Source organism: Gymnodraco acuticeps, unplaced genomic scaffold (assembly GCF_902827175.1).
Source record: "Gymnodraco acuticeps unplaced genomic scaffold, fGymAcu1.1, whole genome shotgun sequence".
Classification (NCBI taxonomy): domain Eukaryota; kingdom Metazoa; phylum Chordata; class Actinopteri; order Perciformes; family Bathydraconidae; genus Gymnodraco; species Gymnodraco acuticeps.
The window spans coordinates 221605-239084 of NW_022990230.1; the positions used below are offsets into that span (position 1 = coordinate 221605).

Sequence of the window (17480 nt, forward strand, 5' to 3'; positions counted from 1 at the left end):
CATATCAATATAATAGTCTGTGGCAGGCGTCAGCGCGCCGGGGTAGACTGGTTAGAAAAGGGTTTTCAGTATAAGGGTTGATGCAACTTCAGGCAACCAAAGGCAATATTCATATAATTGAATATTAAATTATAAATATGGGCAAAATGGGCACATATGAATGGTTTGCTGGTAGCTACTGTAAATACAAAACACCCTCACAGTCTATGCTTCAGTCTCTGGTTCAGTTTCCATATAATGTAAGAGTAAACATACTAAGAAACTTGCTGTACCATAACAGTGTGAGTGAAGTTTTAGGGACAAAAGAGTGATTGTGTTTACATATGGTAAAGCTTTAAAGAGGAACTTTACCATTTACCACTTTTATCTCTGCAGCTCACTCTTCATCACTATATAGGTGAGCATATGGCGAAACTGCATAGTGCTTTATTCATAAGGACCATATGGCCGTGGCACTCTCACCGCTCAGGGCAAGGGAGCGATTATATGATGTATTGAATGATTGTACAAACAACATGTATATGAATGTGTATGTACAGTATGCGTGTGTTTGTGGGACAAAGAAAGAGCCTAGATAAGCGTGGATAGCGTTTTAAACCTTTTAAAACCATGCCTGCTAATAACATAAGGTAAGTTAACAAACAGAACCCTGCCACCGGCACACACGCATTCATGCTTCAGAGACACACTCATTCACAGTGGAGCACGAAGCTAACCTGAGGGCATCGGCTCCATATTGCTGCACTACCAGGCCTGGATCCGGGTAGTTCTTCTTGCGCTTGCTCATCTTCTGTCCATCGCTGTAGGAGTGGGACAAGCAAAGGCATTAATGCACATCCACACGCATGCATGCCCAAAAGTGCATGTTAGAAACTTGGTATTCAAATGAGTCAAGTCCTTCCAGGTCAGCAGGCCTACGAGCACAGTGCTGCGTTTAGACCCCGGGGCTGAGGACAAGTAGCCCTATTGTAGAGCAGCACTAAGGCTAAATGTTATGGCACACATACCACACTGGGAAAGGAAACGGCAAAACAATAGGAGATGAATGGACAGGTGAAGAAGAAAGGAAACAAACAAACAGGACTGAGTTACATAAAAAACAGTTTAAATGTTTTTGAAATTGACTGAAATATACAGTTTGCACATGTTTTAACGAAACCCATTGAAGGCTTGAACCAAACATGCACCCTGTTATTGAGTATTGCCTGTGTAGCTATGGCAAGCTTAGGCAATTGAAGGGACTAGTAATTGGAAAGTATCAAGATGCTTGGTTTTGATCTTCTCACAGCATTGGGTGACAGTAAGAAAAACATAGATCAGCCTTTAAATTAAATAAAAAATATGTATATCTGCAAATTAAAGGAAGAAGAGGAAGAGGGGTTTGTTAATAAACCTCACCTAGCAAGGACCAGTCCGTTAACGATGACATTCTTGAAGGGCGGTTTTCCGAACAGCGCTGTGGAGAGCACCAACAGGGTGTAAAACCTGCAGGAGGATACACAATGACATTACACAAAGTCAGGGTAATGAGCAGTATATTTTTACAATTGAATCCTTGTATGGAGTAGAACTGAGAAAAAATACAATTAAACTATCCATTTTTATTCAGTCATTTCCCATTATTTGATACTTGTCTATTCAATTAAAAAAAATGTATAATGAAGTGTTTTAGAACACCACTCGTGTCCATGCATTCATGCTCTGTCTTGTCAATTTCATCAATGAACTCAGCAGGCTCTCAATGTCCCTATCCCTCATCTGTTGACCTCTTCCAGCTCTCATGTCTTCCGATGCTTACCACCCCCTCGTTTGGTCAATGCCTTCGGCGATGAAGTCCGCTGGGAAAGTGTCCTCGAACTCCTTCCTGTTTTCAAAGGGGTAGTGGGCCTGGGCGTACGGCATGCTGCCGCTCTCAAACCAGCAGTCGAACACCTCTGCGATCCTGCGCAGTGCCCCCTTACCACAGCGGGACGGGATGGTCAGACCATCGATGCTGTGCAGAGCAAAATGGAACGAAACGGAGAAAGAACAAAGAATAAGGAGGAACCATTTTTAAGACAAATGGCAGCAATAACAATTTGACCAGTTCTTTTTTATTTAAGGGTTTTATTATTGCCACAGGGAGCTTTTTGTACACTATGTGGATGCAGGGGTCTATAGGCAGTTTGGCTGCAGGCCAAAGCAACGATTGTTTAATCTTTCACCTCTGGGAACGAGGTTTAAGAAAAGTACTGTGGTGCTTACATTGTGCTGACACCCACTAGAATAAGCTTGGTTATTGCTTTGGATGAAAAACTAAAGTTCAGACATGGATATGGATTAATTTACTCAATTTTCTGACTCACACAGATAAAGCCCATGAACAAAATCTTTGTTTCTTTAGTTATAACCTCAGGAAAAAAGATGAACCTATAAATTGTCAAGCTGCCGACTAAATCTAGTTTAAATTCATATGCATGGAAAGTCCCCTTAGATGTAACATCATATATCCACATAAAGATGGACCAGGCTTGGATTTTCGTCATTTTAGGGGCAAGGCCATTTGGCCTTTGGTGTCACACATTTTTTCAGGGCGGAAAGGCCACATGCCAGGGCACAAAGGCCATTGAGGGAAAAATTAGGATTTGGAGCTTACAAATAAATAATGTCACTTTCTAATGACAAAAAACAAATCACTTTTTTAATATCAATAATCGTATCATTATATAGGCCTATGCCTCCTTAGTATTACCGTATATAAAATGAAATACTTTACTTTGAATAATTAGTGTTTGGTATGTTTTCCATCTACTACTACTCCCATTCACAAATCCGAAATCAAATCTAATAATCAAAAATTCTATTAATATGTAACAAATATATTCAATTTCAGAGCAGAAGAAACAGCCTTCAAGGGTCAAACTCTGCACATACATCATTCAGCAGTGCACAGTGAAGCTCCAACATCCAACTGTATGAACAAGCAATACTTTGGAATGCAAAAGTGTGTGTGTGTGTGTGTGTGTGTGTGTGTGTGTGTGTGTGTGTGTGTGTGTGTGTGTGTGTGTGTGTGTCTCTTTAATCAACTCCTCACAGCTCCTCATATCTGTTCAGAAACTGGACAAAAGTTAAAGATGTACAAACCACAGACTGTGTCATGACGAATACAGTCGCTGCTTTAATTCTGTCTTTAGGACGTTGTTGTGAGTGTGGACGGAGCAGCTACAACGTTAATTTAGCCTGATCGATCCAATCTCCATTCACAAAACACGCATTTTAAAAGGTTTTTCGCATGCCGTCTTGTCTGCACACTTGTCAAAGCATTAAAGCATGGTTTTTACTAACCGTTATCAGTATTTAGTTACTTCGGCATCATTTTGAAAGGTGTATTACAATGAAATCACGATAAAATAGGTTCATTTGGTCGTAGTTGGTTTCCACCACAGTATTTACATGGAGATACGCCCCGCCCCCTCTCCAGCGCGTCCCGTTTGAATGACAGGAGTAAACACAGCTGACAGCCGCGATGAAACTCCAGCGGTTAGAGCGATGCGAGTATTCGCATCGCGTCCGTTGTGAACACAGCATAATGCAGTTCAGAAACCACTGTTCTGACGCTTTTAAAGCAACTTTTAACAGTGCGAGGGGCCCAAAGGCCATGGTGGCCGTAGGACGTACAATTATTTGTGGGGCATAACGGCCAGACCGAGGGGCTACGACGGCCATGGCCGTCATGAAAATCCCACCCTGTTAAGCACACTTTTTTTTTCTTTTCGCCTACTTCAACAACCTTTTTGAATCATTAACACTCAGGCCTATAAACTGCAGATTACACCTTTAATAATCTGCTGTTGGCCCCTAAAGCTGCAGTACTCTGCTGCAGAGAGCTCTCTGCTCCTGGGCCCATTTAGAAAAGGGAGAGTGTTAAGGAGTCATTTTCTAAAAAGAAATGCACTGCCGAGTGCATTTTGAGTAGTTTAAGATTGTGTGGGGTGTTGCTATAATTTTCGCAATGTGTGCCGAGTCATCACCTCTGGGAATTTTCTGTCCACTTAGTTGTAAGGGATACATACATATTTAGCATTGAGTTTAGTTTCAAAAAGCAGTATTTTCTTCCACTGTACAGTATTATATATAACATTCTGTGTTTCTTTCGTCTTATAACATTTTTCAGATTTTTTCTCTTGCACTATTTATTTATATTTATTTATCTTCTTGTACTATTTGTATTGTTTTATGTATAAATATATATACATTTATGTTGCATTGTTGGAAGAGCCAAGGACATAAGATTTCCATTGCCCAAACTACACTGTAGCTAGAGGTCAAACTGCCTATAAGCTCCCTGTAAACACACAGGCCAAACACAGGATTGGACAAAGGCGACCTCTTTCTCCCCCATCAATTAAAGATGTCTAAAGCCATGGAAGTGATTAAAGGTAATTAGGGAAGAAGAGAGGAACAGTGAAGTGATCTGTGTTCCACAGCACACGTCTGGTTCAGGCTGACAGGTCACATTAGAGAGGCCGAGGGCAGATGTAACACAGACACTTCATACACCATATCATCTTTTTTAATAGCCGCGTTCACACAGCAGTACTTTTCCCACTTTAGTTCCGAAATGTCGCGTTCACACCAAGCGGCAAACTGTGGGGTAGAGCCGGGAAGCCAATACGGAAGTGCCACACACTGCAGTTCATACATGGGCCGCTAGGGACTGGCTGCAGAAAGGAGCAATTTCCATAGACCCCCATGTTAAAATGCCCAACTTTACAGCAGAAAAAAACATGTAATAAATATGATTATCGATATAGTTAGATTCCACCTTCATGATTATGAATCTGTGAGTGAATTGTTTTCTAACACGACCCTTTTATTTATATTAGGTCTTAAGTTTTTGCATAAATTAGGGCGTGGTCACTTTGATGGACACGTACATGCCTCACTGTCAGCTAACAGCAACTTGTCCACTCTGCTAGGCTACAACCATAGAGGCTACAACGTTAGTTAGTCATAGTACTGTACTTGACCCTTTAGCTTTAGCCGTGTTCGTGGTGATTGTGCCTTTTAGGCAGGGGCGGCGGGTACTGTAGGCTAGGGAAGGCTAAGCCTTCTCAAATATTTGTGTAACTGCATCCTGGTAAAAATAAAAATATAATGTCTAATGTGTGTCTTTGACATTAGCGCTGCTATGCAGGCACCTGTGCCATGTACGAAGCCAGTTCAACATACCCTGGATACGTTTGAGTTATCTTAACTAACCCTAACAAACGAGATCTCGCTAAGCGGTCCTACGACGCTGGTTAATATCAACTCTGGTAAATCAAGCCAGGGTTTCTCTCTCCAGCTGAGAACGCGTTCACGTGAAAGGGGCGGGGTTAGCTACATTTGACCAATCACAAACAGGGACAAGTGTACTGACAGCGCAACATCATACTTCATTAATGAAAAGTAAACTAATATTAGACAAATATGAACTTTAAACATCCATGACTTAAACATATAATCCAGGATACAAGCCACATAGTTGCACCTGCAAGGAGAATACAGAACAACTCGTTAAAAAATAAACTACCGAGTGTTTGAAAGCGTACAACAGTTTTATGATACTGCCCCATCTAAGACACGAGGGGATCTGACTTTATTACATTTGAGTTGAGTGTTTCGTCAACTTACAGTAATGTGTTGCATAAAATAATACGTCTGCATACAGTATATGTGACAAATTCAATGTAACTAAGTGTTGCACGGCCAGATACGGCTCGAGAAGCTGACTCAGATAAGGAAACATTGTGATATCGATGTGAGATCGATGATCTGATTGATGATGTGATGTCAGTGTGATATGAATGATAAGTGCGACACGTCGGCGTCTTCTCTGCATACGGCAGTTCAAACTGCATTTCCTTTTTCCTGTAATATGACTTGATAGATTTAAACTCCGCACACTGAGCTCTGATCGGTCAGCAGGCAGTGCTTTCACTGAGTTGATCTCTTTTCTATAGACGCCGGAGGCGGGCAGCGTAAGATGAAAAAAAAGTTATTTAGCCTTCCCAAACCTGAGCCTCACGCGCCGCCTATGCTTTTAGGGAATATTGTTACAAATACCAGACAATTCCAGAACTTCCAAGAAGTCTAAAATGATAATATTATACATGTTAACCCCGTTCGCAGGTGTTTGTGTGCTTGGTAGCTTAGCTTGTTACTTATTAGCCAGCTAAGGACGTAACCCTTTATGCATACATATACATTTTAGTTTATGATTCAGCCTTGGGTAAGACTTGTATAGTCTATGGCTAGACGCTCATAATGCTAAACGGGAGCAAATGTTAATAGGGGACCCGATTATCCCAGTGGTGGCCGCCGGAGCTAACGGAGCCGCAGGGGGCTAGCTCCAGCCGGCATCCCGGAGCTAGCCCACTGCGGCTCCGTTAGGTCCGGGCGGTGGAGTCCGTCTTTTCTCAACGTGTGAATGACATGCATTAAGAATAACAAAATATAGCTAATTCTCTTGCAGATTGTCTCATTTGATTATGAATGTAACGTTTATATAGGGGAACTACACTGTTAGCAGTAACTTGGTATGCATGTATTTCATGTTAGCTTAGCTTCTTAGCCTGAGCTAGCACTGTTTACTTCCAGTTCGGAGGCAACTGGTCCCGCCTCGGCTCCGCCTCTTTGCCCTTATTTGGAGCAGGCGGGATTAGACTCTGACGTCACAGTCGAGCCGTTAGTGGCCGACTCCGCCTACTAAGGGCTTCACGGCAACTCTGCAGAATCCTATGGGTGACGTCACGGACACTACGTCCATTTATATATACAGTCTATGGTTCACACCAAAAAGAGCTGGAACTAAAATTAGTTAATCAGAACCTTTTTAGCCCCTTTTCCGTCCCTGCTAGAGAGCAGTACTTTCGGGGTTCCGAAAGGGTTCCTATGTTTGATTGGCTGGGCGGAATGTAAACCACGCCCCGTAAAACTCCCAAAAGGTTTTGTGAAGCCGCCATTTTATTATCCTTGCATTAGCATTATTAGCATTAGCATAGCGCACAAACGCAGAGAGACTAATTTATGGCAACACAAAAGAAAACATGGGAGCAGTGGAGATGAGGAGGTGTCGGCGTTCTGGCGATTTACTCGGAAGGCTTCAGTAGAAGCTGCTGGGAGTCCCAGCAGCTTCTACTGAAGCCAGTCCCCAACTCCGGGGACTTCCGGCCGGGGACTTCGGGTGGCAGTATACGCCGTGAAGTTGTTTGCGGCCTGCCAGTAAACCCAAAGCAGAAGAAGAAGTGACGTCAGCGGCTTCATTTGCCTAATCCTCCCTCAGGAACTTATTCCGGTGTGAACGCGATCTGAATTTAGTTCATGAGAACTAAAGAGTTCTCATGAACCTTTGTGGGAAAAGTACTGCGGTGTAAATGCGCCTATTATTAGGTTAATGTAGTCTTTTATTCTTATGTTGTGTATATATATATATACAGATATAGATATCTATATACAGTGGGGCAAACAAGTATTTAGTCAGCCACCAATTGTGCAAGTTCTCCCACTTAAAAAGATGAGAGGCCTGTAATTTTCATCTTAGGTATACCTTAACTATGAGAGACAGAATGAGGGGAAAGAATCCAGGAAATCACATTGTAGGATTTTTAATGAATTAATTTGCAAATTATGGTGGAAAATAAGTATTTGGTCAATAACAAAAGTTCATCTCAATACTTTGTTATATACCCTTTGTTGGCAATGACAGAGGTCAAACGTTTTCTGTAAGTCTTCACAAGGTTTTCACACACTGTTGCTGTCCATGCAGATCTCCTCTAGAGCAGTGATGTTTTGGGGCTGTCGCTGGGCAACACGGACTTTCACTCCCTCCAAAGATTTTCTATGGGGTTGAGATCTGGAGACTGGCTAGGCCACTCCAGGACCTTGAAATGCTTCTTACGAAGCCACTCCTTCGTTGCCCGGGCGGTGTGTTTGGGATCATTGTCATGCTGAAAGACCCAGCCCCGTTTCATCTTCAATGCCCTTGCTGATGGAAGGAGGTTGTCACTCAAAATCTCACGATACATGGCCCCATTCATTCTTTCCTTTACACGGCTCAGTCGTCCTGGTCCCTTTGCAGAAAAACAGCCCCAAAGCATGATGTTTCCACCCCCATGTTTCACAGTAGGTATGGTGTTCTTTGGATGCAACTCAGCATTCTTTCTCCTCCAAACACGTCTAGTTGAGTTTTTACCAAAAAGTTCTATTTTGGTTTCATCTGACCATATGACATTCTCCCAATCCTCTTCTGGATCATCTAAATGCTCTCTAGCAAACTTCAGACGGGCCTGGACATGTACTAGCTTAAGCAGGGGGACACGTCTGGCACTGCAGGATTTGAGTCCCTGGTGGCGTAGTGTGTTACTGATGGTAGCCTTTGTTACTTTGGTCCCAGCTCTCTGCAGGTCATTGACTAGGTCCCCCCGTGTGGGTCTGGGATTTTTGCTCACTGTTCTTGTGATCATTTTGACCCCACGGGGTGAGATCTTGCGTGGAGCCCCAAATCGAGGGAGATTATCAGTGGTCTTGTATGTCTTCCATTTTCTAATAATTGCTCCCACAGTTGATTTCTTCACACCAAGCTGCTTACCTATTGCAGATTCAGTCTTCCCAGCCAAGTCTACAATTTTGTTTCTGGTGTCTTTGGTCTTGACCATAGTGGAGTTTGGAGTGTGACTGTTTGAGGTTGTGTACAGGTGTCTTTTATACTGATAACGAGTTCAAACAGGTTCCATTAATACAGTTAACGAGTGGAGGACAGAGGAGGCTCTTAAAGAAGAAGTTACAGGTCTGTGAGAGCCAGAAATCTTGTTTGTTTGTAGGTGACCAAATACTTATTTTACCGAGGAATTTACCAATTAATTCATTAAAAATCCTACAATGTGATTTCCTGGATTCTTTCCCCCCATTCTGTCTCTCATGGTTGAAGTGTACCTAGGATGAAAATTACAGGCCTCTCATCTTTTTAAGTGGGAGAACTTGCACAATTGGTGGCTGACTAAATGCTTTTTTGCTCCACTGTATATATTTTATATGTATATATTTACATTTCCTGTCATTTATTTAGCCCTTTTACGTTCTTGCACTAATTTTCTCTTGCACTATTTGTATGTTGCATTGTCTGAGGAGAGTGGGTAATTTCTGGGTTATCATTGCAAAGAAGTACGCTGTAAAGCCTTTCGATTTTGATCCTTTTCAGCACGTTTGTTGTTTTAAATACGTTCTATAATTACATTTGACCTTGACCATGAACTTGACATACAAGCACAAACATCACATTGTAAACGTATCGTTTCATGTACACACACACACAGTCTGTGAATCTGAGGGTATCACACTACCCCAGCAGTCACACTCCACTGAGTGCATGCTCAGGTGGTTGCCTGATAATCTGGGTGTTGGATCAGTGACTCACCTCTCCCGATGCAGATCAGTTACTTTGACTCCGGACAGTTCCTCCAGTTCAGCAATGGACCCTATACACACCACCTGACGGACAAACACAAACACACTCTTATTAAGAAATGTCCTAAAACAGCATTCAGGCACACATTTTACAAAAGTATTGATGAAGTAGGCCTACTTTTACAGACTTCCTGAGTGACTTTCCCTTAGAAAGTACAGTATGGTTAAGTGCAGGCTGGGAATTTCGTCATTTTAGGGGCAAGGCCATTTGGCCTTTGGTGTCACACATTTGTTTAGGGCACAAAGGCCACATGTCAGGGCACAAAGGCCATTGAAGGCCAGTCAAGTCACCAATTCACGAGTCCAAGTCACTCTCGAGTCACCACTCTTCGAGTCCGAGTCCAAGTCACCAAGGGAGAGTCGTAGTCGAGTCCGAGTCCAAGTCCGAGTCACCCAAGGAGTGTCCGAGTCGAGTCCGAGTCATCATTACCTGTGTTCGAGTCCAAGTCAAGTCCAAGTCACAAGTCTTCATGTATTAATCTTCGTGGATATATGTGTTGAAATGTAGCTGCTCCTCTACATTGCTTTTATCCTGTCATGTTATACTAATCTGTCTATTGAACTACTGTGAAGCGAGTTTGGCTACTGGCTACAATTCTTGTAATAGGTGCTATACAAATATAAAGCTTACTACTTACTATTATTGTAAATTACCTTTAATATGTCCAACTATATTTAAAATGAGTTAACTTTTAGAGAAGTGATTATATTTGTATGCCAATATTTTCCTATGGTAAAGTTTTCGTTTTGCACTTTTATTTTGATAGTAATAAGATCGGGACTCTTATTTTGAAGGAAGTTTTACCGGTTAAATCAGTTTACTAATAAAGATTTAGCCCAGAAAGCACATGGCTACTTAGCATGCAAAATTACATCATTCTGCATGTTAAGTAGCCATGTGCTTTCGTGTTATCTGCTGAATCTTTATTTATTGATTAGATCACGTTACTCTGAATATAGTGTTCAACACAGCCTATATGTCTGAACTCGATCCTTAGAGTAATGTCGTGTTATGGAGCCTTCTCTTCAATCTTGTTTCCCCATAACATAACAAGCATTTTGCGCTGCTCTTTTCCAATGTGGAAGCAGAATGTGTGAAAGCATACAGCATGATGCGGGGTGTGTCTCTAGACATGTTTAGACTGGAACAGCGGGGGCCAGTACGTGAACTCGCCTCACAGGTGCACAAGCCAGGATAGAGGACATCAGACTCCAGAGAAAACTTGCTCGAGTCGGAGTCCAAGTCAGAGCGTCAATGTACGAGTCGAGTCCGAGTCATCGTGGGGGGGGGAATTCACGAGTCCGAGTCCAAGTCGGAGCGTCAATGTACAAGTCGAGTCCGAGTCATTGTGGGTGGGGAAATTCACGAGTCCGAGTCCGAGTCATCGTGCGCGAGAATTCACGAGTCCAAGTCCGAGTCGCGTCAATCAGTGCGCGAGTCCGAGTCGAGTCACGAATCCCGAAAATCGGCACTCGAGTCCGACTCGAGTCCAGGACTCGAGTACTCCATCTCTGTCAGAAACTGGACGAAAGTTAAACATCTACAAACCACAGACTGTCTTTAGGACGTTGTTGTGAGTTTGGACTAGGTTAGTTTAGCCTGATCGATCTGATCTCCATTCAGAAAATGCATTTTAAAAGGTTTTTCGCCTGCCGTTTTGTCTGCAGACTTGTCAACAATTAAATCACGGTAAAATATGTACATTTTGTTGTAGTTGGTTTCTACCACAGTATTTACATGGATATAAGCCCTGCCCCCTCTCCAGTGCGTCCTGTTTGAATGACAGGAGTAAACACAGCTGACAGCCACGGTGAAACTCCAGCGATTAGAGCAATGCGAATATTGCGTCCGTTGTGAACGCAGCATAACGCAGTTCAGAGACCAGACCACTGCTCTAACGCTTTTAGAGCAACTTCGAGATTTTAACAGTCCATGGTGGCCGTAGGACGTACAATTATTTGTGGGGCATAACGGCCAGACCAAGGAGCAACGACGGCCATGGCCGTCATGGCCGCCGTGAAATTCCTACCCTGGTTAAGTGTGTTATCTGGCCTCCTCAGAGAGTTAACCTATAGGCTCTGCTCTAGTTTTACCAGATCACGTTCAGAAAGAGAGAAATAAGACACTGAGAGTTAGAATTATCATACTGCCACACGCATAGATCCACACACATTCACTTACATCTTTAGCGTTGTGTGTGTGAGGCGCCAGGGAGTGTAAGTGTTCTGGAAACAGTCACAATGCTATTTCCAGCAAGCAGGTCGCTAGCTGTTCTTCTTTCAGCCAGGGGACACACACCTCATTTTTCAAACGCTCAAACAACCCAATTCTGACATCTCTATTCAGTTCAGTCTTATAGGTTTGGCAATAAACACCCATAACCAGGCGGACATTTATACAGTTTGGCTGGCTTCTCCACTGTCTGCCTCTCTATCCTCTTCCATTTATCTTCCTCGCTCACTTTTCATCTTCCATTGCTCCCCCCCTTAACCCCGTCTTATGTATTTCACTTCCTCATTTTCTTTGACGGCTAATTTATTCTGTCCCCTCTTCCTCCTCCCCTTATTTTCCGCGTCTTCCTTCCCTTCCTCCCCCCTATCGCTGTTTGAAAAGAAACCAACACATTTTGGTTTGAGTTTATTTTCTGTTTACATTAATGAATCATTCATGTGTTGAGTTTACGGAGTCACTGGGTAATGGTGCCTGAGGGGAGCAGACTGACTGCAGTACGGAGTCACTCTCTGGTTTGACACCATGGTCAACTCACCATGAGACATCCTGATGGGAAGTCTCTCCTACACAAGCCTCCACACACAAAGAGGTTCACATATTCTAAATGATGTGAGTGTCAAAAAGAGGTGGGAAACATTCACTCAGGAGCTGGATTTCTGTACTCTTGCAGCAGACTAAAATTCTCTTTGGAGAGACATAAAATAGTTTTCTCCCAGACTTATTTCATGAGTTAATAAAAGTGAGAGTTATGTTCAACTTTTCAATTATGCTCTCGCATGCAGAGCCCCTATTGATTTGTGAGTGTTGCCAACCCTGTGAAAAGAGTAAGTGTCTTGGTATTTGGTCATGACACAGACTAATTGTGTGATCTCCGCAGAGTACAAAGACACATTAGAAGGATTAAGCACTCTATTAAATGCACAACAAGTGTGTGTTTGTGTGTTTTCCTGACCTCCTCAAAGTCGTCGCTGACCCAGAGAGGGATCGGCGTGCCCCAGTAACGGTTCCTGGAAATCGCCCAGTCTCGTGCGTCTCTCAGCCAATTCCCGAAACGCTTCTCACGCACAAACTCTGGAACCCTGCAGAGACAGAAAGATTATGAATTGGGTTTTAGTTATTCTTTAAAAATATTAAACATGATTGGAACCACCAGAAGATTCAGGTGTGTGTGTGTGTGTGTGTGTGTGTGTGTGTGTGTGTGTGTGTGTGTGTGTGTGTGTGTGTGTGTGTGTGTGTGTGTGTGTGTGTGTGTGTAGGAGGGAGGTCAACGTTTGCTTGAAATGACACGTAAGACAAATATTGCAATCAACTCTTGTTTTAACGTTTATATTCTGCAGGGTTCATTATGTTCAGACTTTAAACACCTTTTCCACACCGCATAGATTGCATTTTAATGGGAATGTCATACCATAAAATGTCTGAAAAATACAATAGAAAACAGCAGGGACGTGACTTCAAATAATTTAATATAATCTTATTCTTTCAGTACCTGCCAGCTGTAAATGAAAATGTTTACCTATCGCATCATTTCTTAACATAGCGCAATCGGGATACGTGGCATACATATATATAAGTACTCAAAGATAGATGGATAAATCAAATGCAATTAAGATTCAATTTATTGATGTTCCTTTAAACTTGCTCGTTATAAATGTATGCGCCTTCTAGCTAATGTAGTAGGCAGTAGTGACAGTTTTTAGTATAAATCTGAAACAACAAGACTGAACAGCCACCTATCAGAGTAATCCCACCTGTGGGTAATATTTCTTGGTGCTTTTTAGGCCCTATAGATACCATGTTAATTAAATGTACAACATATTACTTCCAACAAGAGCAAGAATGACTATAATGTCTATTATGTTCCTATTGAGCTGAATTATGTTCCTTTGCTGCCTCGTTTTTGCCCTAAAAATAAACGCTTCACTGCTCTCTCTATGAAGCTCATCGGCAAAGGTTAACATTCCCTTCAAGGCATCTTCCTCCTCTGCTCTCTTCTTTTCCCATTTTGCCTGGACCGATTTCTAGCTTTAATCCACTATCTCACAATCTCTTCCTCTCTTGCTGTGCCAGGCCGTGTTGCTCAGCAGAACCGAGCAGGGGGGATATAAATCCTCGTCTGGATCCACGCGCTAAGCAACGAGTTCATCAATTCCCATTTGTAGGAGGCATTTCTATTTAGGCCGCTAATATATCAATTTAATGATTTTTTTTTTTTTTTACTGCTGCTGCTCACCAGCCCCCCTCGAACACTCCTCCCCCCCTCGCCCTCCCACTCCTGCTTGGTGCTAAATGTAGAATTAAAGTGTGCTGTCTTGTGCTCGAGACGCACAGAAGAGCCATTTAACATGTTCAGGCTTCTATTATAAGTCAGAGACGCTGGGGATGGAGACAAGAGGGAGACAGAGGTTGTGGTCAGGACTGAATGAGTGTTTGCAAGATGGAGGCAAGGAGGATGGAAAAGTAAAAATAACTGAGGGTAGAAAATTAAAAGCAAATGAACATTATGCAACATATATAATAATTGACTGTTTGCTAAACCCTTCCTCGTGAACAGCGATTTTTCTCCCACATGGCTTTGTGATGGACAGGTCTGTCAAGCGTTGGATTTTATCACAGGATGAAGCTGTTAGCAGGAGTCTTTAGAGAGAATTACAGTCAGTACATGAAGAGTTTGGTTGGTGCTTTCTTCTTACAACCCACTCAGGTGTGTGTTTGTCTGCTTTAATGTTAGCAGAAATTTTAACATAAGCTATTTGCTTAAATCTGCAACAGTTGCTGTGTTGAGAGAGAAGGAGAAGCCTACTTTTGTCTACCAGGGTCTAAAATCAAGGAACCATTGTTTTAAATAGAAAAACGGTTGGGTTTGAATCCAATAGACAAACAAACAAGAGAAGAGAAAAATCCAATGGAGAAAAAATTGAATAATCCAGCCTGAGTTATCTTAGGACCAATCACTCAACACTCACTTATGGTCAAGAAACTACATTCTGAAATCAGGCGCCAGTTACTCAGCTTCCTGCCCCTTCAGCCTCAAAAGGGACCAGCTCCCCCTGCAAGCACTCGTTAATTTGGCCCTTAATTTTATCAGAAAGACAGAGAAATCAGTCTGAACCTGCTCAATATATACTTAGCCTGAGTCAACCCAATGCACCATTTAAGGAATGCCACAAAAAAAATGAAAATCACTTCAAGAATATGGTAACGAGCACTTTGCTTTCTCAAGGATTATTTTAAGTGTCACACGAGTGAACATGAACTGAGCCCTACAAGCAGACATACACACAGACAGAGCCAGACAGACACTCTTCCTGAGATTAAAACTAAAGTAAGAATGTGGAGTCCAATCAAAAAAGAAAAAACAATCTTATTTAAAGAAAATCAATTAATTAATGATGGAGAATAAGTTTAATTAGAAAACTCTAGGAGCACCAACCCTGCACCCACAGACACAGTGAGGGAATGTGTGTATATACTTTAAATTACATTTCCTCAAGGCTCACCAAGCATAACAGCTTTATAAATTATAGAAATGGTTAGATTAGATATACAGTCTAAAGCAGTGTTTCTCAAACTTTTTCATACCAAGGACCACTTAACCAATAAAAAAACACTCGCCTGACTCCACAAATATAAACAAACACATAGTTGTTCTAGAACAGATTACAAATCGCCTAAAAATGGTACAAACAAGTGGCAACATGTGTGATGAAGGTGTTGCGCTGGGCTATATCATGCAATCGAAAGTGAAACTTAACCTCGCTCCATTGCGGAGATATTCCCGCGAGAGTGCGGAAAACTGAAATAAATGTATTTATTTCAAATGTGAAATGTTACCAATATACTCACGGACCACGAGGGGGCGCTCACGGGCCACCAGTGGTCCGTGGACCACACTTTGAGAAGCACTGGTCTAAAGAATATAGTAATACATGTTTCATTATGTCAACAAATATTGTAAATGTATTATCCTTTATTCTACTGCCGAACGATTAGTAATGCATTGGATGTGAATATTTACTGTGTTTTTTTAGTTATCTATATAATATTACATGTAATATCATGGGGTTTGGAGTTTTGAGCTGATAGAGGATTTCACCGTGGGCTCTGTGTACCTGTTATGGCCTTTTGTAGCTGTATTGTGAGATTTTATATACCAAGTGTTAAGTTAGAAAAATAAATTCAATCAATGGCAGAAATAAATACCACATTCTACATTACAAAAGCACAATAACATACTGTATTGTACGGTAATGTGTACCATACAACACTTGTATCCCTCAGAAAAGGAATATGGCCTTTAAAGTAATGTGTGCGTTAGTGCAGGCCTCCGTGTTCATGAGTGCGTCTCCAGCTTCCTGGCGGCTAGTCATTCATCTCTGTTTGACAGTCCCATTACCAGAGGCAGTTACTGTGGCTCAGGAAAGAGCACTGGGAGCAGCAGGGGTAATACCATTTAGCAAAGCCATCCTGCTGACGCTCTCTTTTGCACGACATTCTGCCTTTAAAATTAGCATCATGCTAATGTTTTCAAGTACAGATCAGTCCCATGTGCATCATAATAAAATGCTATAATTAGGTTTTTTTTTAACACCATTTAATAAGAAATACAGATTTTTTTTATTAAAACTACGCCCAGTAATAGAGAGCTCTCCTGCAGAGACATAAAACCTGCAGCGTCATGGTTGTTTTTGTGTGGGAACTTAACAACTTGTTATTTTTAGATCACTTGATGCTAAGCTAAGCAGCCAAGCTAACTATCCCCAGTTTACCAGTAGCATTTGTCGTTGTTGGCCAGTAGTTTTTCCACCATGTGCTCCACTCGCACAAACCAGCTTGGAACGGCTTTGTAGATCAGGGGCGTGTCAGACCTAAAAAAAAGCATAAACACATTTCATAAAAGATCAGCTACAAAATAAGGACTTTTTATAAAAAAAATGAAAATTGCCTTTTTCATTCGGCTAGTCGGTCCACCGTCTTGGACTGATATATCTGTATCATTTAACAATTGGGCTTTTATAGTGCAAGCCATCATCAAGTCAAAAGTGTAATTCGTCAAGAAGTTTGATTTATCACCAATAATCTGCAAAAACAATGACATTCACATCAGTCTCAATCATCCGCATAGAGTATGAGCATAGCTGTAGACTCCATCTTGAGAAAAAAAGTTTTTATTTCTCAACCACAGAAAAACTGTGGAAATTATAAGCAAAGTGACATCAAGTTGAATGTGCACCTAATGTATATAAGGTCAGTCATTTACAAATTAAATTGTAAATCTCACTTTTTATGAACCTAATTCTATTAACTTGTTTGACTCTTTACTGCTTCATGTCTTATTAGCGTTGTTATTTTCAGCTCCACCACTTATTTGTAGTTTAGAGAACATCATTTTCAAGTTCAGTCTAAACCAAGTTCCCTCCTCTACCGTACAGGGGCCGAGTGTTTAATAACACAACCGTTTCATCTCAACGAGCCAGTGTCTCCTTGTGGCTTAGAAAGAATATTTCTGCACATTTACTGGGTTAATTAATCCTGCCCAGGTCAGTCTGCAGCCGCTTCAAGTGAGACAGTGATTTAGTCTGCTATGTGTGTATGTGTGTAGGTCTGCATGTGGCTGTTAGTTACAATGTGATAATGTGGGACCTTGAGGTTGCATGTGAAATGATTCTGAGTAGAGACCACAAAACCTCTAATGACATCCTGCTGCACTAATGCTCCCAAGGGAAAAATGAACACAGAAGAAGCCCAACCTCTGCTCTGA

General features: G+C 41.8%; 1 protein-coding gene across 1 annotated transcript in view; it reads right to left on the reverse strand.

The window, feature by feature from the left end:
- Positions 1-17480, reverse strand: part of iars1 (isoleucyl-tRNA synthetase 1) — a 71603-nt gene that overhangs the window by 31504 nt on the left and 22619 nt on the right. Inside the window, exons 13-18 of the mRNA XM_034218904.1 lie at positions 16489-16587; positions 12672-12798; positions 9437-9510; positions 1799-1993; positions 1399-1485; positions 717-800 (exon numbers count right to left, since the gene is read on the reverse strand). Of these exons, the coding sequence (XP_034074795.1) occupies positions 717-800; positions 1399-1485; positions 1799-1993; positions 9437-9510; positions 12672-12798; positions 16489-16587 (666 nt within the window). The remainder of the gene's footprint in view (positions 1-716; positions 801-1398; positions 1486-1798; positions 1994-9436; positions 9511-12671; positions 12799-16488; positions 16588-17480) is intronic.